General features: G+C 38.4%; 1 protein-coding gene across 4 annotated transcripts in view; it reads right to left on the bottom strand.

The window, feature by feature from the left end:
* Positions 1 to 22128, bottom strand: part of SYTL2 (synaptotagmin like 2) — a 99698-nt gene that overhangs the window by 15804 nt on the left and 61766 nt on the right. For 2 of the 4 annotated variants that reach the window (XM_082627347.1, XM_082627343.1), the window contains exons 5-12: positions 20425 to 20506; positions 19077 to 19191; positions 17159 to 17962; positions 13886 to 13954; positions 7169 to 7270; positions 5157 to 5210; positions 3861 to 3908; positions 326 to 420 (exon numbers count right to left, since the gene is read on the bottom strand). In XM_082627347.1, the coding sequence (XP_082483473.1) occupies positions 326 to 420; positions 3861 to 3908; positions 5157 to 5210; positions 7169 to 7270; positions 13886 to 13954; positions 17159 to 17962; positions 19077 to 19191; positions 20425 to 20506 (1369 nt within the window). Of the gene's footprint in view, positions 1 to 325; positions 421 to 3860; positions 3909 to 5156; positions 5211 to 7168; positions 7271 to 13885; positions 13955 to 17158; positions 17963 to 19076; positions 19192 to 20424; positions 20507 to 22128 lie in introns of those variants that run through there. The other 2 variants (XM_082627344.1, XM_082627346.1) reach the window with 2 other exon arrangements.

Genomic DNA, 22128 nt, shown 5'->3' with positions numbered 1-22128 from the left:
CAACTGTACTCTAAACTACAGAGGAGCTCATGCCAACATTTTTCTGCTGGATTTCTTATTTTGTACCCACTTTGAAACAAAAGTCACATTCCCAAATCTATGCACTTTGACTTCACCACCAATAAGAGTTACTGTATGAGTCAAATGAGATGTGCCTTGCCTTGTTCCAGGACTAACAACACTACCTCTATTGACATGAGAGGCGAAGGTCAGTCCTGCTGACCTCTTCAGTCTCTGCTATGGCTGAATACAGACACACCAACCTTGGCATAGCAAATTCACCTATTTGGTTCCATTTTTCGGAAGGTACAAAAGACAAACTTGCCTCATCTTGGAGAAATGCTGGAACAGACTTGCTCATCCTTTTGAGTTTGTCAGGGTGGGAAAACTGATTATCAGGTTTTGAAGGCACTGTGGAAACTAAACAGTAGCATTTCCATTCAAAATTATCCTCACAGTTGTCAGACAAACATAAGGCATAAGTTGAAAACACACTTTTCTTTCATCTATGAACAGAGACGTTTTTGTAAATTGGTTAAAGGCATAGTAGTTCACATGCACAGGACCATAAGGTAAGCAACATGCAATTATAGAGAGAGAACTAGCAAGGAGTTGAACCAAATAGAAAACAAAAATTTAAAAACCACTAGGTTTACTGGACTGCAGGACTGGATTTGAATTATACTGAAACCTACTACCAATGTGAATTGGTTTTAACTTATATTTTTTCACATTAGAGCTTTGAACCACAAGATCTGTACTTTATTGGTTCATCTCCTTGAGATATATTACATTTTTAACATGCTGCAGGCTGAAAAACTATTTCATCAGATAGCAAGGATCTTTGTACACAACTCAGTCATAAACTCAGGCTATTGAGTGTCTAAAAGGAAGTTGGTTTCTTTAGTGATTGTTGGAATTACCTGTAAGAGTGTTTCACCCTCAGAAAGTCGTGAAAGACTACAATTTCAAAACTAATTATTTTTTGAAAATAGAAATTATTTAGATACCTGTCAATTCAGAGAGTTTTCAATAGAGATATCCCAAGGCAAGTTTGAATGATTCAATTTAAGATACTCTAAGAATTTACTATGAAAATGTAGCATATGATTTCTTTCTGATACAGTAAGTATATGTGTGGAAGTCACAATAAGATGATGAATTCGCTTCCTCATTTGTGTAACTCTAGTTAGAAAACTTTCTTCTTCTTTGACTAAGAATGACAATGTCATTCTTTTCTTATGGTGAATCAGAGCTTCTATATTGAATGGCTTAATATTTTTCAAGGCACTTAGAACAGTGTCTGGCACATATTAGGCCTTATGTAAATATTTGCTAAACAAATAAACATTATCTGATAGGAAATCTTTAAATTATCTTTTCAGTGTGATATAAATATACTGACTTGACTTTCTCATTGAAAGAGATACTAGGAAAACAGATAAATAAAAATAAAATTGTATTTCTACATGTAACTCAAAAGGCTCAAATTTAGTCCTGAGCATTAGCTAAATTCATCTTTAGTTAAAAGAAATCTAATGAAGGAAGACAGAAACTTGAACTACACACATTAAATATTTGCTTATTCACATAATAGTTCTCACCTAGCTTTAGGCTCACAAATGCATCAAAATACATTTATGGTGTCTCACAAGATGATACCTACTTTGATTACTTCCCATTAAACAATAACACATGTGTGTGTGTATTCAGGTGACTTATACTGAAGCAGTAAAAAAGTAGATCCCACAAGGGCACAATGTAGCCCAATGAGTATGCAAAACTTTTTTATCATAACACTACTCCCTATTATTTTCAAAAGTATATATCTGTTACTCAAATGTAGTCAGTTTTACATTTATTGGGCTTTAGTTATTTGTGTTTTGATCATGCATTTCATTTTGTCTTGTGGTAAGAATACACTCTTTACTAGAGAAAATGAATAACCCCAGCCCAGACATTAAGAGTCATCTTGGAAAATATCACAAAAAAGAGAAATTAATTTACCCAGAATTTAGCACATGATTAGCCTATTTCCCTTGACCAATAACTAAGCTAATTAGGAGGTCACATATGAAGACACAGACATATAGGCATACATTGTCTATGCCTATGTTTTGTTTCCACTTCTCAAGTTAAATGTTGAACAAAACACAGAAAGATAAACTAGGATGCCCAAACTTAAGTATCCAGTTGCCAGTTCAAAAGCAACTGGAAAGGCCTCTTTACCCAACACCCCTGAGGGACAGAAGTCTTGTTTCCTCTGCAGCAGACGGACAGAGAACACACACCAAGGGCTGAAGCCTGGATTGCCTTCTTTCCTAGGTGGTTCTTAAGAATTTGTCAGGTCATGTGCCAAAGCTCAGCTCCTTCATCTCTGGCAGGAGAACCTCATGAGCAAAGTTTCAGATTTCAGATGAGATGTCACAGCTTTCAAGCAGTAGCACTTCTCTACCTAATGGCTCCTTCCTTTGGCTGCTCTTCTCTTTAAGAACCATCAGCACATCCAAAGACTGTTGGGAAACTGTTATTAAAAATTATGTGGACTCTTGAGGGCAGGTGTGTGTATCATTATCTTCAACCCTCCAGTGCCTAGGATTATGAAACCACCTCAAACAGGGACGTCAAGAAGACACACATGCATATCTGCATGCTTTGCTAGCCTCCACAAACACCTTTTTAATGCACTATTTGTACTCAAGACAATAGTCACAGTTAAGAACAGCAGTCTTAAGATTGAACAGAAAATGGTGAATAATCATTATCTTTTCTTCATGGTGGATATTAATTAGTTGATGCATATTAGCTACCACAAGTGTACATACATTTCTTTTTTTAAATTGAAATATAGTTGACATACAATATTATGTTGTGTACTAATTAATAACTTGACATTTGCATATAAAATGATCACCATAAGTCTAGCAACCATCTGTCCCCATACAAAGTTATTACAATATTACTGGCCATATTCCTTATGCTGTATATTACATCCCCACAGCTTTTTTATTTTATAACTTAACCTTTTAAGGTTAAGTTATAAAATAAACTTAACCTTTTCCCAGCCACCATGCCCCCCCAGCAGCCATCCGTTTGTTCTCTATATCTCTGAGTCTGTGTTTTGTTTTGTTTTTCTAGATTCCACATATAAGTGAGATCATATGGTATTTGTCTTTCTCTGACTTATTTCACTTAGCAAAATACCATCTAGATCCAACCATGTTGTCACATACATTTACGACTTGAGATTCATATGTTCATTTGCTTTATATATTGAACTATACTAGAGTTTAGTTTTGAACCTCAGAGCTTAAACCCTGCGCATTATAAAATTTGCTCCTATAGATAATGTAGAGAGGCATATATGACCATACTACATACTAATTGTCAAAGTACAGTTCTTTCTTAGGTCCAGATACATTATAAATTGTTTCATGTCTATAGCCTTGCGTAAAGGCCATAAGAGATCCAATACTCCAGACCATACTGCAACATAAAAGCCAAGTGATATTAGAAGGGGCCAACTTCATTTTAAGTAAAGATTCAAAGAGCAGAGAGACTGGCAAAAGTATAAAAGTACTGAGCAATAACATGTGTATATATAATACATATACATATGTATACATAAAAATTCTAAATATATATAACTATCCCTCAGTGGAATCATGAATTAATCTTTCAACACAGATAGTAGTAAAATATTTTTAATAAAACCCTTGTCAGAATGAAATAGTTTTGTAAGCTGCAAGAGTTTAGTATAATAATAAATGCTACATTAATGGGGTTAGTTATTTCAGCACATTTAACACCATGTAGAGTGGCAACATTCAGTCATTTGTGAGAAAGATCCTGCTACTCACTTCCTGGAATGCATTCATTTGTATCTGGTTCCTGATCTGCTTTTTGATCTACTCAGAAGAGCAACATTGAGAATAAATACCATTTTAACAGAAAGATGAAAGAGACACGAAAATAAAGCTCAAATGTCAGATTCACAACTAAGACTGCAGAATACACGTGACAGTTTTTCAGCTTGCTTTCCTCCATTCCCCAGTGCAATTCTTCATTAGCCTCTTTGAGGTCTCCTGTTCAACTAAATATCCAACATCCAGCACAGGAGATGTGCAGTGTCTTTCCTCTCACTCAATAAGCCACAGCATGGAAAATGGAACGAGCACTGTACTAGGAGTAGTGAAGCTGAGATGCCCGTCCCCACCCTCCCACTGACTGACTAGCTACAAGAGCTTAGATAGATCACCTAATTTCTCTGAGCTTTTCTCATCTGTAAAATGAAGATAAAAATCACTGCCCCACCTACTTCAGTGAGGTGGTTGTAAACATAAAATGAGAAAGACAAAACTATTACATAAAAGTAAGGAATGACCTTTGAAGAGCTCTGTTGCTGCATTTTACATGAGAAAGCTCAGTTGATATACATTTTTATCATTATAGTGCAGGCAACTTAGAAAACAAAATTCTAGCATACAAGTCTAAATTATATTTATGTTTGCATAAATGCTGAACCATAAAAATCAGACTCATTTCCATCCCTCCCACCACTATTACCCTATTCATTTTATAACTGAACCAAGTAATACCTGATCCATTGACAAGCTGCAAGACCTTCTGGCTCCTTAAAATGCAGAATCAGTTAATTTCACCCCTGGTCTATACTTAGTTATTTACTTGAGCAGAGGCAGGATCCCCACTCTTGCTCTGGGACCCTTTCCTTTGACCTTAAGTCTTTACCAGTTATACCTAGAGAGATCTAAATGCTGAGACTTGAGAATCAAATATAGCAATAACTTAACCCAGAAACCCACTCCACTCTCCCTGCCTTCACAAGGAGTTTTGCAAGTCAGAGTAGCAAAAATCTGCTCATACCCATAGAAATACAAATTCCTATTTTTAGAAACCCTCGCTTCCCAAGGGTCTCTGATGAGATCCTCACAACAGTATCATCAGCAGAAACCTTAAGAATACAAGCAGTATTAAATGCACCAAGTCAGAACCATTTTATAATAACTTAGGCACAATTCATCACATAGCGGCAAATGACGTTCTTCTATTTCTCTAACAGCTGCATCCCGGTGACTGCCCAAACCATCCCAGAACCTAATACACAGACAGACATGCAAATACATAAAGATATTTACCATCTTCAGCACTACGCACTAATTCTTCTGGCAGATTATCTACTTTTGCTTGATCTGTGCAGGAGAAATTAACAAATGGTTAAAACGACTGACCCTTGGCGAGAAAGAACAGTGAGATTGTCCCTGGAAGCCCCCGGAGTTGGAAGCAATGAGTCAAGATGCGGTGAGGGGTGCAACCAAGATGTCTTCCCCAAAATACTTTCTCTTTAGATTAGCTAGTTGAGCCAGTGCCATAGCAGGAGCTCCCATTTCAGCCCCGATGCAGCTTACATCAGCACACTGCTGCACACGGACTCCCAAGGGTTAGAGGGTTAGCTCAGAGCAAGCAATCGGCTGGCAGCAGGAGAAAGCACAGGGCTGCAACAGCCTCTTTATTCTTCTGGAAATGGTAAGATGCTAGCCATGACTAACACCTTCTCAAACCCACGGTCATTAACGAATATTTCTGTGCGTGCATCATCATTTGTGTATGCCTCTGGGAGCCTTGCTTGGGAAGTCAACTGAAGAGATGTAACTGGGGACCAGCTGCTAAGTGGAATCTTGGCAGGCTCGTGTGAGAGTGGGTATCGGTATTTGGAAAGGAGCATGCAGGAATACCCGTCAGCTGATGGTGTTTTTTATTTTAACTCTACACATTCCTGAGTACTTTAAAGCTGCACCATGGAAATAGCCACATGCTTCTCAGGCAAGAGGTTTGCCAAATTGGACAATTGTTGCTGAGTTTTGGGGTTTTTTTTCCCTCAGGGCCCATCACTAACATCAGGAAGAACAATCAGGGCTGTCCGACAAAGGACTGGACTCGCCTTCTCTGGAAGCATTCAGGCGGATGTGGGGGGTTGGCCACCTGTTAGGGGGCTTTAGAGGGAATTCCTGCACTGGGGGGAGTTTGGAATGGGTGACCTTCAAGGTCCCTTCCAACCCTGAGATTCCAAGATCTTTGGTAGGGTGAGGACTGCATTCCAAACTGGGACTATCGCCCCCAGAGCCCTGAAAATCTCTGAATTTTAAGAATTGTTTAGTGGCATAGCTTTTTCTTTTTTAAAATCTGAGTTTTCAGTCTCAGTTGCAGATGCATAAAAATATCCTAAACATGACAATGGTCAATTTTAATCATATGAGTTTGGCAGTGGTTAACTGGCACTCAATAAGTTTTCGCATGACCATCTGTAATCCCAGGGGTGCATTTTAGCTTAAAAATATTAAGAACAAAACCCCAAGAAGTCACAATCTCTAAGTCCCTATATACATTATGCTGTATGTTAGTACTCTAGAAATCCTTCACCAGTTAAAGCAGCAGCCAGTGGGGAATAGTGTGCCTGAAGTGTTGCATGTCAGATAGCCTTTGGGCTTATAATTCAACTATCCAAAAGAAATGCATGGAAAGGGATAAAAGAGAAAGCAAAGTCCTTGAAGCCAGGGACTAATTCATCTCTATATCATGCAAAAATTCATCAGACATCCAACACTGTCATATGTAACACGGTCTCTTCATAAATGCTCTTGTTAATAGCCTGTTGATTTTGAGTCCCAGCTCTGCTGTATGAAAGGAAGCAAACTACTTTACCTCTGGGAACTTCACTTTCCTCATCTGTAAAATGGGAGTAACAATTTGTCCCTCACAGGGTTGCCTATGCCAGTTAAATGGGAAAATGCATATAAAACACTTAGCCAAGTCCTGGCACACAGTGTTCAATCAATGTTAGCTATTACCACTAGAACCACTAGCTACCACAGTCTTTTAAAACTCACTGTACTTGAATAAACACTCAAACTGGGATTCTTCAAGGAAACCTAGTATTCTAGTAACCAAACCTCACGCTTTATTTTAAAAGCAAAGTTCCAGCCACTTTAGGCTGAGCCTCTTCAGCTCACTTGGGAAAAGTTATTCTCATCTGTTAACCCCCCTTTAGGGTTTTCAGTGCACAACAGCATGCAGTGAAGCCACAGAAGAGCACATACGCATTTTTAAGCTGAGATGGGGGCATGAACAGTGAGGCAAACTTTATTCTCACTTGATGAATCTGATGAAATATCTTCTAGACTTTTGGAAGGCATTTTCCTAGCAGCACTCCTTTCCAAAGTTTTCAAAACAGGACTGGGTTCTTCTTCTGAACCTGTTGCAAGACAAAACCGATGAATACTGCACAAAAAAGAAAACAACCAAACTCTTAATAATCAATGGACACTGAAATGGTAGGTTGAAAGGAGGCATTATGCCATAAGCCTCTATACTTTTATTCACTCTATGAAGCACTCCAACAGAAGAAAATAAAATTTCTCCACTAAAGAATATTAGTATATTCTTTAAATAACTTTCCTGGTCAAGAAATATTTGTAAGCATAAATGATACAGAAACAAGATTAACAAGATTCCCACATTAATAGAAATGTGCTCTCTTAGTCTTTTACACCTCTATTTTAGGCACATGATTTGTTCTGTGCCAGACTTTGAATCTTTCCCCTTCACTTCTAGCTTTTGAAGACAGCCACAAAATGGTTTTAGGAGCATTAAAATAATTAGCTGAAAACCATAGAAGGCAGGATTCAGATGTTTTAACATCTGTGTATAATTGGGTACACAGATGGGTGAATTCTCCAGATCAACAAATGTAGGCTTTTTGGATTTCACGAACTGGTGAAAGTTCCAACAAAATGTTGGGTAATGACATGAGGTAGTCAACTTTTTATTTTACTATGGCATTTGCGTGGGGGGGGGTCTCTATTATCTACTAATGCCTTTATTTTATAAAAGGAAAGGCATTTTAGGACCACAAGGAAAAAAAAAAAGAAAAAGGGCATAACCAGAGAATAAGAACAGTTCTTTAAATACATCTAATTTTATAAAAGTTTTTCTCTAGATAGTCCTTAATTGTTCCATTTTGACAGTGGAAACTCCATCATGGATAAGCCCTGGTCTGAGTACTCTCATTCATCACTGCTGTAGTCTCAGTGACTAGAAGAGTGGCTTGGCAACAGGCACTTTGAAAATGTTTGCTAAATCAATGAATGATTCCATTAATGAGTCGATGAATTTGGGAACTACTTCTCTAGACAATACTTTCCTGAAATGCATCCCAGTTCTGCCCAATGTTAATAGGCATTCTCCAGTAAATGGATGCTAAGATGAATTAGATTTGGGATGCTCTGTCTTCAAACTTAAAAGGTTTCTTACTGCAGACCTTCTCAGTGACTTTAATATGCTCTAGTGTACTAATCATGTGCATGATCTCCCAGCATTCCCTCCCCCCTTTTTAAAGGAACATGCTGATGTATTGGTTGGTTAAGAGCTCAGCCACAAGTCAAACGTGTTAGGCTGCTCATCAAAATTATGGTGCCTTGTTGTCAGGTTCTTCCCTACTCTCACTCCACCCCCACTCACTTATTTAAAAAATAATAATTTAGGCTAGAAGATACAAAACTAGGTACTATTTTATACCTCCTACTTGGCTTATAATTTTAAAATATCTTCTCTGGGCTCTGTCTGTCTGGGTGGTTATTTATATTGACTATTTCTTTTTTAGATAGGCTTTTTTGCTGTTCAATCTGTTATGCTGGTATACTTTAACACAGCCATATACATTAAGCAGTAGTCTGTAAAGTAAGTGCAAATTTACAAGCCCTTCACCTCCTATAGGTCAGTTTGGCCTAGTAACTCATGGGGTAGCTTAGTAAAAGTCTACTTCAACAAGTTTAAGATGTTGCCTTACACTCTTGCATATGTCTGGTTTGAGAGACTGGTATTTTATTTTCCTTTTCTCACCAGTTACAAATGTTAAAGGGGCTTCAGCTTGATTAATTAGGATTAAAGGTGGATTCTTTGGTCAGTTTTCAATAAGAGGCCCTATAGCTACTTGCAAAGGAGCCCAAACCTCACAAATCAGCCACTCAGTAAAGCTCATTTGTTCTCATTGAGACTGAAGGGAGCCAGAAAATGACAAATTCTATTAATTTTCTACTAAGGAAGGTGATCAACATTAGTTGTTGTGCAATTTTGGTTAGAATGTTCCAGCCAGAGAGCATCCTTTATCATTTCATCACTCTAATCAGCTAACTTCTAATCCCTATTTGTTCCTGGGTTTCTCTCCCAAAATAGCCAGGTTGCTCAGAATAGCAAACTGAGACAAGCCCTATCTTTTATAGCCTGGCTGAAACCAGAAGCCCAAGTCCACTTAGGTGAATATGGTAATTGATTAAGATCTCCATCCACTTAGCTAAGGCTGGAGCCAAAGAAATGCAGCAGGCCAGGCAATGCCCTTATAGGTGGAATCAGGTGAGGTCATCAGACTGAGGCATACCCTAGAAGGGGAGGATCCTGCAGATAATTGCAAACAAGAGGGAGAGAGTGGCAACAGAAACACCACAGCCCAAGGTATCTGAGGGAAACTTCCAGCCTTGCACTTTGTTCCTGATACTTAGCCACTAATGTGGTAAACTACTGTTCTTAAAAGGGAAATGTGTGACCAATATGGGAGTTTCTTGCCACAAATCTTACTAGAGGCTCCTGTATGGACTGCCAATTAGGAAATTCTAATTAGTTCCAAGAGGAAAGCACACTTGGATGTTTTAGAGGTACTCTCTAAAACCCAAAAGTTCTTTAAAAAATACTTTTGAAACCTAAAAATTCTATCATTGATCAGTGAGAATAAAGTCAGATTCTGAAACACTGCCTGATGGGTAAAGCTATCTCTATGTAACTCATTTGATTAAAGAATATAAAAGGAAATGTAGTTTTTTATTAAGAAAATCTAGGGAGAACTGAAGTACAAAGAAGAATTTAGTACCATTTGGGATTGTCAAATTAATCCCAATTCTAAAAACTACACCATTCTTTATGTCAGCATTACATAAATCAACTCATTAACCAATCAGTTAAAAACTTCAAAATGCTCACTGGAGGTATTTCTATAGCTTTCTGCCTTAGAACTGATGTTTCCATCTGAAAAATCAGAGTCAGAGAAACCTTCTTTTTCTTCCTTTTTCTCTTGTCTCTTATATGGGGATGCCAGAATCAATTCAACTTTACTTATTTTTGTAGAGTTTTCTTTGTTTGTCAGGAGAGGAATGGGTTGCCTATTTCTGGGCACATTAATTGCTTCAGGAGCCTCTTTGAAACCAAGCTCCTGAAAAGCCCCTTCTCAAACTACTGCAACCTCACTTTTATAATTCCTGTCCTCTGGGGGTTTTATAGTTTCCGTGGTCCCTATTTCATGGTCCACAGAAAGTTGTGAGGTTCCAGGGATCTCAACCCCACTTTCAAAACCACAGAGATCTATTGGTAAATCAGTCACAGCTTTGTCTCTTCCCAACACTTTATCACGTTGACTGACTTGAGATTTGAAAACACTACTCTTACGTTTCATTTCAGAGGCCTTTGAGGCTTTCCAGTAAAAAGAGGGCACTTTCCCCAAGAACCTGGCCTGCTTTGACTGTGAAGGCTCCTTCTCAGGAGTTTCTTCCTTCACCAACACTTGGAGCTGATAAGAAGGACCGTTAGATGATTCTTTAAGGAGTTTCTCAAAGCCAATCTCAAAAGCACTCCCAGTAATTGATGGAGCCTCAGACTTTTCTACTGTTTCTTTTATTTCCTTAGGATGGAATTCAGAAGCAGCTTGCCTGGGCACCTCAGTACTACCTATTTAACTTTGATGAATAAAGAGTCCCTGTATCACTGTCATATTCTGAGCAGGGGGTTTCAATTGTTTCCTTCAGTAGTTTTTCTAAGACAGCACTGAATTCAAGGAGCTCTGATTTAGGTTGAATAATTGTTTCCCTCACAATTTCTGTCACTTCCTGAGATAACTCTTTGCCATACTGAGCAACAGTAGAAGCAGATGAGCTAAGGGTTTGTTCTGATGGAAGCATTTGGGCAGCTAAATAAGATCCAACTTTATGAGTTTGATCAGGAACTACACTGCAGGAATACAAATCCTTTCTGTCTGGAACTATGCTGTCCATTGTAGTCTGTGATGGGATAACTCCCAGAGAGTTTGAGGGGCTACCTTCTACCTGCACGCCTTCAGGAAATTCTGCTTTTACTTCTCCAGAAACTACTTCCCTCCCAACTGGATAACTCAACCAAGCTTCTCTAAGTAGCTTTTGTAATACAGCCTTTACATCATTCAGTGCAGGTTTGGGTAGAAGAAGAACTTTTTCTACAGTCTCAGAAATTTCCCTTTGAGAAGGTAATGCCTTATTCTGAGGAACAAGATGAGCATCCTTAGAAGAAGGCATACCTTGGGGAGTGTTGGCCACATCCCCAAAAGAACCCTTTCTGTGGTGATAGGAAGGTTGATCCAATGGGTAAGAACCTTCTGCAGCCATCTGAAACAAGTTCTCCGTGTTTAGCTGGCACTCACCACTTTGAGCTTTCTGGGAGAGAGCTGAATTTCCCAAAGTTTCTGCCTCTGGAAAAGAAGCTAGTATCTCTCTCTGATAGGCTGATGTGTTCTGACTCCATTCTATCCCTTCTTCATAAACTCTACTCTCTTCAGACTCAGAGTTGATCCTAGTGGTTGCCGGTTCACATTTGGTTTGCAAGGGAGAGGGTGGAGTTCCAGTTGCTTCCTTCAGGAGTTTGTCTGGACTAGCAGTCAAAGTGTTCGAATTGACCTTTGGAGGAGCTACTGTTTTGTCTATATGCTCATTAATGATCTCCTTAGGTCTTTTGGCTTCTTCCTCAGTATCAGCAAAATCTGTCTTTCGAGGCCATGTCTTATTTTCAGAAATACCTGGTTCAAGCGCTTGTTTTTTATGAACTTTTCCACCAGAGGGCTGGATGACTTGTGATGAGGCTTCTGAAAGCAGCTTCTGTAAGCTGTCATTAAACGTGTCTCTGTAGTCTTTAGAGAAAACACTTGTTTTCACGATGGATTCTTGAATCTCTTGAATCTCTTGGTCAGAGTAATCCTTTTCTTCCTTGAACACTGGAGTAACAAACCCTTCTGTATTTTTTCCCATGTTTTCCTTTGATGACTCATATCCTGGCAACTGATGAGTGGACTTTCTGGGTGGTCTCAATGGAAATGTGGTTTCATTTGGTAACACCTGGAGTGTGCCCTTTGAATTTAATTTCTCTATTTCCTCTCTTTCCGGAACTTTTTTCTGGCTTAGAAGCGTCTCTCTTTCATGGGTATTTTTTCCTGATGATTTAATGTCATTGAATTCTTTGTGTTTCTGGCTAGTAGAAGGCACAGAATTCTTTTGGCTTGTGGTAGTATTCTTCTCAATATTATCTTGACTGTTTGGATTGGCTCCTAAGTCCCAAAACTTTCTCAAATTCTCAAATTGAGAGTGATTATAGACCTGTTCTGTATTGGGTTCATCCATTCTTTCTTTTAGGGATATAACTTTAAAGTTGGGATTCCATTCACCAATTAGAGATCTGTCTTTCTCCAAAGAGGTATGTATTTCACTCCCAACATTTGAAAGAAGTTGCAGTGGTGGAAAAGTAATGTCCTTTTCATAATGCAAACTGTCTGTCACTGGTAATCTTCTTATAGGCTCAGTTGTCTTACTCTGAAACAGAGACACTTTACCTGGTTGGCCAGCTGAAGGATCATTTTTGGATGGACCTGATATTTGGGGCCTGGTCTCTTTAGTTTTATTTGAGGAATAAAAATGGCAGAGATGGGCTGCTTGACCATCCTTATCTAGGACCACTTGTTCGGCAGTGACTTGATTATTATATTTACTACAGCCCATAGATAAACTGTCCATGGACTTCACAGGCTGATATGCTTTAGCAGAAAGTTGTTCCTGACTAAATGAAGATGTCGGTTCTTTATGAGTTAAGTTAGCAGTAGCTTTCTCACCTTCCCAAAAGGATATTCTGTCACTCACTCTTTTGTATTTCTCTCTTTGCACTTGGTTTTGGGGAACCTCACCTGCTTCTTGTAGTTGGACCTTAGGCTTCTTCCAAGGAGATTTATTGTTGGTAGCCTCAGGGGGTGACTCAATAGCCTCCGATTCTGAAGAAGCTTTTAGGATGTAACTATCTCTTCCTTTGCTCTCTCTCTCTGCCTTCACATTGTCTTTCAAACTCCATTGTTCGATAACTGTTGAAGAGTCAAAATTCACTTCTGACTTTCTTCTATTTTCTTCATAAACACAAAGCTTGGGCTCTTCTTCACCTAAACTGTCAACATCCTTAGTGTTGCATGGAACTTGATCTTCTGCATGAGATCCTTTGCAAACACTGTAGGAATAGTTATTGGTTGGAGGAAGTACCCCAATTCCTTCTCCTACGTTTTTTGAACCTTGGCTATAGTCCACAGTTTTACTCTCTTGATTTGGACTGGAGATTTCAAATGGTTGCAGTATGCCTGGACTTTCCTTGCCTTGTGGGGACAAATTAATAGATTTGGGTTTGATATCCACATTTTTGCCATTTCCAAAGGGCATATTTTCCTCTACCTGGAATGTTGAATCAGATCCCACAGGTGTCAATTCAACTTTGGTGGATAACAGAGCCTTTGAGCCATTTTCTTTTTGACTGGTATCATCGGTCACCAAGGCAACAGCAATCCGTGACTTTGAGTCTGTTTTTCCTTTAGGCTCTATTTCTTGGGAATATTGGAGAGATGATTTCTTGTCATCTGAATGAGAACTTCGGTTAAACCAGTCTAGGACTTTAGATATGGAATCATCGGTTGTCTTCCTTATCTCAGTGGCATGTGGACCAGAGCATGAGGACGTCTTAGCTTTTAGGGACTTGAGAAGAGGGGGCTTACCTTGCTGATGGTCTCTAGAACTGAGATCTGGCACCTGAGATGACTCAGGCTCAACGTGAGACAGTTCATCTGCAACACAGAAATGCTTTTCTAAATAAGAAGAGAGAATGCTTAAAGAATTATTATTCAATCACTAACATTATCTTTTAAAAAGGCACTTTGTATTTACATTTTCTACACCATTAGCTGTTTATATCAGCATTTATCTGGAGTTATAATGTAAACCATCCTAATTAAGATATTCTACCAAAGATGCCCTATAACAGTAAAGGAAGGTAAACATAGGCCCCTGGAAGTATGGGGTGTAAGCCGGATTGGGGAATTTCTTTCAAGTGTCTGTTTTATTCTAAAAAGTCAAGTAGATTTTGTATTCTGACCCATGTTACATTTTAAATATTAATTTTTCTCGAAGCTTTGCATAAAATAGACACTCCAGGAAGATACATCATGTTGATTTTATGACGCCACCTATCTACTGGCCCACTCATAAACCCTAGAGAGGGCTTATACTCAAGTTCGAGAAACACAGACTTAGGAGATTTCAGAAGTTAGAAAAACAACGTTCAAGGAAGATTAAACAAGGAGCTCCCTCCAAAACGTCAGAATGGCACAAGAAGGATATTTGCATCCAAGGGCCTTACTCCTGGTATACTGAACCAGAATCTCTGAAGATGGGGCCCAGGAATCTTTCCTACCAGCTATCCCAGTGGTTGTTTTGCATACTGCAGTTTGAGGACCATGGTCTCAAGAGGCTCCTCCATGATCCCCTATTTCCCTTCCACAATCTGTAAGCTGGAGATAGTCTCTGTGAGACAAAGTAAAATGAGGACTGATGGAGAATGGGATTTCTACCTGTTCCCTGATGTTTGCCAACCAACGGCTAGAAGGCTAGGGAAGGACACTTAAATTCTTTCTAGGCTACCAAGAAAGTAGGGAGAAATTATACTCCAATAAAGATGTTAAAAAAAAAAAAAGAAACAGTAGGGAGAGACTTTTCTGAGTTTTATTCACAGGGCACATGGCACATGTAGATGAGGGAACTCAGTTATTCTTTCACTTTAGTTAAGACTAAAGGTGTTTCAGCATTTCTTGCTCTTCCTTATAAATGCTAAGCTACACAATACATGTTCTTGAAAATTACGTAAGCTGAATTTTTATGACGTTAGCTACATCTGAAATGCACCAGAGGAGATGTCAGTTAATAAAAGTATCTCTTTGATTTTAATCATCAACTCTGGCTAAATGTAAAAACAACAAAGGCTTATACAATAATTGGCACATAGTGGATACTGGTTTCCTTTCATAACTACACATTATACTATTAAATATATGTCAGTAATGATAAAGTTCCTTTGAGAAATCTTTAAGAATTCTTTGTTAGTCTGTTTAACAGAAGACTAATAATGAAAAAAAATGCTTGTACTACACTGTTAGTGAAAGAAGCAGTCTGGACAGTATAAACATAATTTAAATTATATCCATGCGTGAAAATTATTGGAAGGCCCTACAATTAAACATTAGTGATAGTTAGTGCTGGGTGATATCACAGATGATAACTGTTTTATTCTGTATGCATTTCTTCTTTTCAAATGTTTTTACACTTTTCAAATGAAAGTATATTACTTAAAAATAAGAAGAGTTTAAAAATTTGATGGCAGATAATGTTTTGTTTCCTTTGAGGAATTCTTTTGTTTTCTTCCAGTATAATATAATGAGTGTGATAATGACTGTTCTAAAGCTCAGAGCTAAAGTCAAACCCTTATAATTCACACAGTTAGAGTTTACCATTCTTTTTTGGTCCTGATTTTCTTCTTATGCTCCATTATTTACTCGTATATATTTCTGTGGTAAACAGGGGGGAAAGCAGGGCATTAATGAGTAAGCAGAACTTTGTTTATAAGCTCTGAGACCAGAAGGCCTGTCTGTCAACCAAAATGGGTTTAGCTGATGATGGCTTCTCCCCAGACTTCATGGTGAGCTGAGATTGAGATTTAAAAATCAGAAAGCAAAAATAAATAGTTAATACAAAATTATAAAGGTAGTCTGTGGGAAAGCAGGTGCACTTTGAAAATCAGGAAAGGTTTACCATTTTTTTCTATGGATTATAACAAAGGAAAATATTACCAAAGAAATTTTTTTCATCTTTTGGATAAACACTTAAGTAAGCATCACCCAATTATTTGCTAGTGTTTATTCAAACTTTAGTAGTTTCCTTAAAATGAGTTCCTTTATATCTTGAAGAAGCTAATTTTTAATTTTTTTAAAAAAATATTCTCTTCTGTTCCAATGATTTAAAATACCCAGGGAGAGGGGTGATGGAAATGCTTTGTCCTTTAAGAAGTGGATTGATTTGAATAAGTATGAAAATGTATGGCTAAGCAAAAATGACTCAGGGTCACTTAATATTGCCTAATAAGGGAGGAGGAGAGCAAATGAGTTAGAAACTTGACTGTTGCTACTGTAAATTTTCCTGACTAGAAAAATTATCATAGAGTTAGATTAGGACTTAGTGAAGATGGGAGAGAGTACACAAAATGATTTTTCCCATTGCTTCTGTTTTAAAACATAAGAATTGTGAAGTAATCATATAGGTATAGGAAAGCCATTTGAGGCATCCCTTGAGAGTTCTAAGATCTTCAAGAGAGGACTAGTCAGCTAGTTAGCAGGAAAAAGCAGTATTCTCATTGCCTCTCAGCTCACACCAGCTGAAGGAGAAAGTTCCTTCAGAGCATTTAAAGTCTAAGAACAAATGCATGGAGGCCCTGGGCAGGCCAAAGTATGAGGCTTTTTCACAGTAAGAATTTAAAGTCTAGTTTCCCATCCTTTGAGGCTAAGAAAGTGACGGTACTCCTGAAATTAAAAGAGAAACCGAAGTTTGGTTAAATGGTAATTGATAAATTTGCATTAGGTGAGTAATAATATATTTACTCTGTACAAAGGTATTAGCATATGTTTATTTCTCACTCTGTATATACACCTTGATTTAACTCAAAATACTATAATTTGTTTAGTTAAATTATTGATATGATTTTTTTTTTTTGGATTAAGCATAATGTGCCAGAAAGTGTGCTATCCTGGTTCTTTTAGTTTTTGGTGATTGAGGAAAACATGCAAACCCATTAAGAGGCATAAACATTCCCCAGTGCTATCTGCTTGAATTTTAGCGGGAATACCGAGAAAGCAAAATGGGTTTCTACCAGGCTGGCTGGCTGGCCTGGCCATTCCAAGCCCATTGGCTCAGTTTTTAGAGCCTGGTAGTGACGAATCTCTTACCAGCAGGGCTTCTGGACAACTCTGATTCAAGCCTTGATAATTCTGATGAGTTAGCTGTGTGTTCATTGATGGCGTGTGAATTCTCAGTGGACTGTGCTCTTGTAGTTAAAACTTCTTTGGGAGAATGGTGCTCATTAATTGGAAAGGAACCAGAAGTCGTTGGCTGATGTGTTTCATTTTTTGATGTACTTGGGCTTGAGGCTGACGGCTGAAAAAGCAAAGGCTTTCTGTATTGGGAAGGCTTAGGATCATTCCAAAACTCATCTATGTCCCCTGCATCTTCTGTTCCATTCTTCAACCTGTCAGATTCTAAAACACTAAATTCTCCTACTTCCCGGCCATGGACTAGCTCCAGACTCTGTGGGAGTTCATCCTTCACTGCAGAGAATCTCACGTGCTTTAATGGCTCCAGTGAGTTTGAGGAGTAGTCATCTTCTAAAGAATGCTCCTTCTCAGAAATTCTCTCATGGATGGTTAGGCCAGGTGACACAATTTTGCTTTTGGGTTCAATGTTCTGATGAAAATGAATAGTTTCTGAGTCTGTGCTACTGGAACTGGAATTGCGTTTCAGGATCCCTCTTGGAGCCCCTCTTGTGTTCAGGGAGTCTGTCCTTTGTCTAGGAAAAGACTGGTTATCATCTTGCTTTAAGTCATGTGATTTATAGATCATTTTCCTGGCTTTGGGGATTGGAGCCTTGATTTGGGACCCATTCTCAGGGCCTGGAAAAGTCTGCTTTGTTTTCTCTAAATTTTGGCTTGAAATATCCAGGATAGATGACTCTTCTTTGGACTCTGACAATTCACCTGAAAAGTAAAACATATTAGATGATACACCAAATGCAGAATAACTCTATAATTTAAAACACCTATCATAAACTTAATCTACATTTAGCAAAAACACTAAATATTAAAGACAATGAAGCATGAAGCATAAAGACAGACCTAATTAAAAAGCCTTAAAAAATTCATGCATGAACTTCATTGAATTTAAGATTGCTGTGCTTTACATACATAGTTTGTGGTACTTTATACTCAATAAAAAATTTTTTTAAAAAAGAAACTTTAAAAATTCCTCAAGGAGGGTAAAGAAAAAACACAGAAGTCACTTTAAAAAATTCACATATGGAAACCAGAAAAGGGAGCTCAATTTTTTTAAATCTCAATACCTAAAACAAAAATTAATTTTGTCAAAAAGTTAAAAAAAAAACAGGTAATGTTCCAGTGACTTCTTTTCTGTAAAGTATTTTATGCTATATAAAGTGTATCCAATGGAGAGGAAAAATACACTAATATTAAAACAGGCTAATTGAAACTCCTAACTCTACTGTTTGTTAATTTTCTACCCCTTGTCCAATCTTTGATGCTTGTGGAATCTTCTTACAGTTGCTTTTGAAGAGATTAAATTGTCTAATGTTTCTTCTTAGTGGTAAGAATGGTAAAATTCCATAAGAGGCAGACTTCAATCAGTTAAGCAACAAATCTGATCAAATGCTCCTGGAAGACTGGGCTGATAATTACAGATTAGAGGATTGTAACATTGTCAAGTGGTCTTTTTATCTTGAGGCAAACTCTCAATTTTAAACAGAGAACTGTGTCTGTACCTGGTAGACATTCAATAAAGACTGTTAAATGAATGACTGAATGCCTCTGGTCAAAAAATTTCCCAGGTCACTGTCGGGGGACCCAAGACATGGAGGTCACACAAGTGTCAGCTCCGAGACTGGAATGCATGAACTTCCAGTTTCTAAAATTTCTGCTTCCTTCCCTCAGGCAGGAAACCAGTGGGCATAGTAGAAGAAAACCATCAGGACTTTTCACTTTCTCTTGAAAGCTATTTTGGTTAAAGGAACTCTGAGAATTTCCCTTAGTCCATAGATAACAAAGATAAAAATATCTAGCCCATAAAAATAATATTTACCCTCTTCTGAAGTCTGAAAGAAACCAGCCCTTCCATTTTTTGACTGCTCATTTTTGATTTGTTGAGATAAGTGATCTTCTGGCAGCATGGAGCTATTAAATGGATTCTTCCTTTGCTGGGGAAAAATATTGTTTATTAAATTCATTTTAAATGTCACAACAGCAACTCAGTGTCAGCAAACGCTTATTATCTCCAATAGTTGGTAGTTTTATCCAGTAAATTCTATCTGGCATGTTTGAAAAATGATGGTCTTAATTAATCTGGTTAGCAAAGAATTACCATGTATATGCCATACCAAAAAAAAAAAAAAAAAAAACCCCAAAAAAACGCAGAACAAAATTGTATAAAATATACTCAATTCCAGAGTCCTCCAAAGTTAAACCAGAACCAGGCATTCAAATCTAAATCTCACAGAAGTGAAATTTTTACAGATGTGAGAAAACATGGGCCTGAACATATCAAAGAGCTGGTCAAGGTTGGGGTAAATCTGAGACTCTAATTAGGGCAGATTCCCACCTGTGCTCTTCCTACTGTATGAGATTCACTGTGATAGATTAAAGCTGTACTAAATATAATTGTAACTGACCTTTCCTATAAGGATTTAAAAGACAAGGTATCGAAGTGGTTCATAGTCACTATCATGATCATCAATTCTAATGACAGAAAGCATATCAGTAAATAGAATTTTTTTTCAATTGAAGTATAGTTGATTTACAATGTATTAGTTTCAGGTGTAGAGCAGTGATTCAGTTATACATACATACATATACATATATATATATATATTTTATTTAGATTCTTTTCTCCTTTAGGTTATTACAAAATATTTAGTATAATTCCTTGTGCTATACAGTAGGTCCTTGTTGGTTATCTATTTTATATATAGTAGTGTGAATATGTTAACCCCTAACTCCTAATTTATCTCTCCCCCCAGCATTTTTTTATTAATGTAAGACTGAATATCAATATTTGCTATCTGTTGTTTCATAAATTGACAATTCCCTCCCCTAAGCAGACCTCTAACAGAGATTCAGGAAGCCATGAATAGGAATAAGGACTGATATGGAACCAACAAGCCACATTCCTATGCTTAAAAGAAGCAGCCCTCAACAGCATTAGACATTTCATTCTTTAGGACAAAAAATCTAGGTCTTCAGCAATGCAGTAACATGATATTCATAAAATTTTCCACCACAAGAGTGATTTCTTATATTAAACAGTAAAAATTATCTATATTTGGTAGGAAAAAAGTACTATGAAATTCTCTTTATTTCACGGTGCTTTGATAAAATGAGAAAAATGGCAGTCCTGCCCCAAATGAGATTTTCAAAGTCTGAGCTCAATCTACCTTGGCTGGAGATACAGCTGACTTCCTTGTGCTTTCCTGGGATGTATCAATCATGGTGGAAGCTGGATTTACCACGCTGGAACTGCAAAAGAAACAATAATTCAGCGAGTAAAAACTTACCCTTTGAGGAAGTGTAAATCACGCCTCTGAAGCCAGAAGCTATTAAGGCAGGATAGGAGAGGAAGTTTGTAAAATCAAACTGCCAGGAAGGTAGAGGGAGTTGGAGCCTAGAGATGATTAAGCAGCGAAGCAAAGGCAATGGTAGAACAGAAATGAAAACAGGCATGAAACAAGACAAAACCATCCATCAGAAGCCTTGAAGTTTTTATCACGGTACCAGGCACACAGGAGGTTCACAGTTTAAATCTGTACAAATAAACTCACCTCAAAGTCAGGACCTAACATCAGATGCAGACTAGAACAGTGAGCAGTTGTTCTCAAGAAGGGAACATCCCTGCTGAAATAAGGCCGCAAAGCATTTTAGAGATTCCATAGGTCAGAACCAGAATGGCACTGCTTACTCTAACTCGGGTAGAAAATAGCTAAAGAAAAGACACAGGCGAGACAAGTGATTGGGCAGTAGAACAGAAGAAACAGCAGATCTAAGAGATGCTGTGCCGGGAGGATGGTGGATTGGGGCAACTTACTGGGAACTTCCAACCCAACTCTACAGGCTGGCCAGGTGAGTTCTCGTTCGAATACAAGAGGAGTAAAGACAAGCAGAGCATCCAGAAGATGGTGGGAGGTCAGAAGCCTGGAGCTGGCTTAGAGGGGAGAGGAGGATTCTCTAGACCATGATTCCCTACCGGAGGGACAGAGCAGCCCTAGGGTGAGAGTGCGGGGAGGGTGAATGGAGAAAAGTGAGTTGAGCCAGCTCCCTCCTGAACAACTACTCCCGTGGCTGTTGAGTAAGAAGGGCAAAGAGGGTCATAGTGGCCCCCAAGAGGGAGGAAAACTACCCACTCAGACTTCCTGCTCCAGTGGCCCTGCCTCAGGCAAAAGAGGGGAAGTCACTATTGGCTGAAAGCACTGTGCCTGGTTAAACTCCATGAGTTCTCCTAGTGGCATCACAGAGTCAAGGACTTGGAAGAAGAACCTCGGAAGGTGCTGGCTTTTTACAGCGAAGCTAAAGAACTGGAGGGGGGCGAGGGGAGCATTTTGCCCCAAGGCCACAGAGCCCTGCCCAAGATTGTTGTCACTAAAATTATGGACTAGATGTTCTAGCAAATTCATTTCCTTTCCTTCTCTCTGCACTTTACTACTTTTGTAGTCCCAGGAACAGGCTGAACACTTGAGGAAGCCATGCTCCCTTTTGTTGCCTTCCTCACTGTTCCAGAAAGGAATTACAGCAGATGAGGCAGTTGTATATCGAATACTGACCACAGGGATGTGAGAAAGGCGGGGGAAAAGGATGGGGAGGGGAAGGGCAGGGAACAAGAGGAGGAACTTATAATGAAGGCAGAATTAAGGCTAATAGAAAAACACATGGCAGGAGGCCTCTGTTCTTGAAACAGGTGAGCACAAAGTTGAATCAAGTTATCTAGCGGGCAATGTGAGAAAAGAATCCTGGTCACTGATAGAACTCACAGTAAAAACAGCCAATAGCTCAGGACTAGAAAGCAATGTCTCCTGAGTGTCACTTTAAGAAGCCAGTGAGTGATACGAGGAAGCTTACAGCAGATGCCATGTTCAGTTTTCTCACAG

Source organism: Mesoplodon mirus, assembly GCF_964341445.2.
Source record: "Mesoplodon mirus genome assembly, chromosome: 7".
Taxonomy (NCBI): domain Eukaryota; kingdom Metazoa; phylum Chordata; class Mammalia; order Artiodactyla; family Ziphiidae; genus Mesoplodon; species Mesoplodon mirus.
Note: the sequence above shows the minus strand (reverse complement) of the source record. Positions and strands in the feature narration are given on the sequence as shown.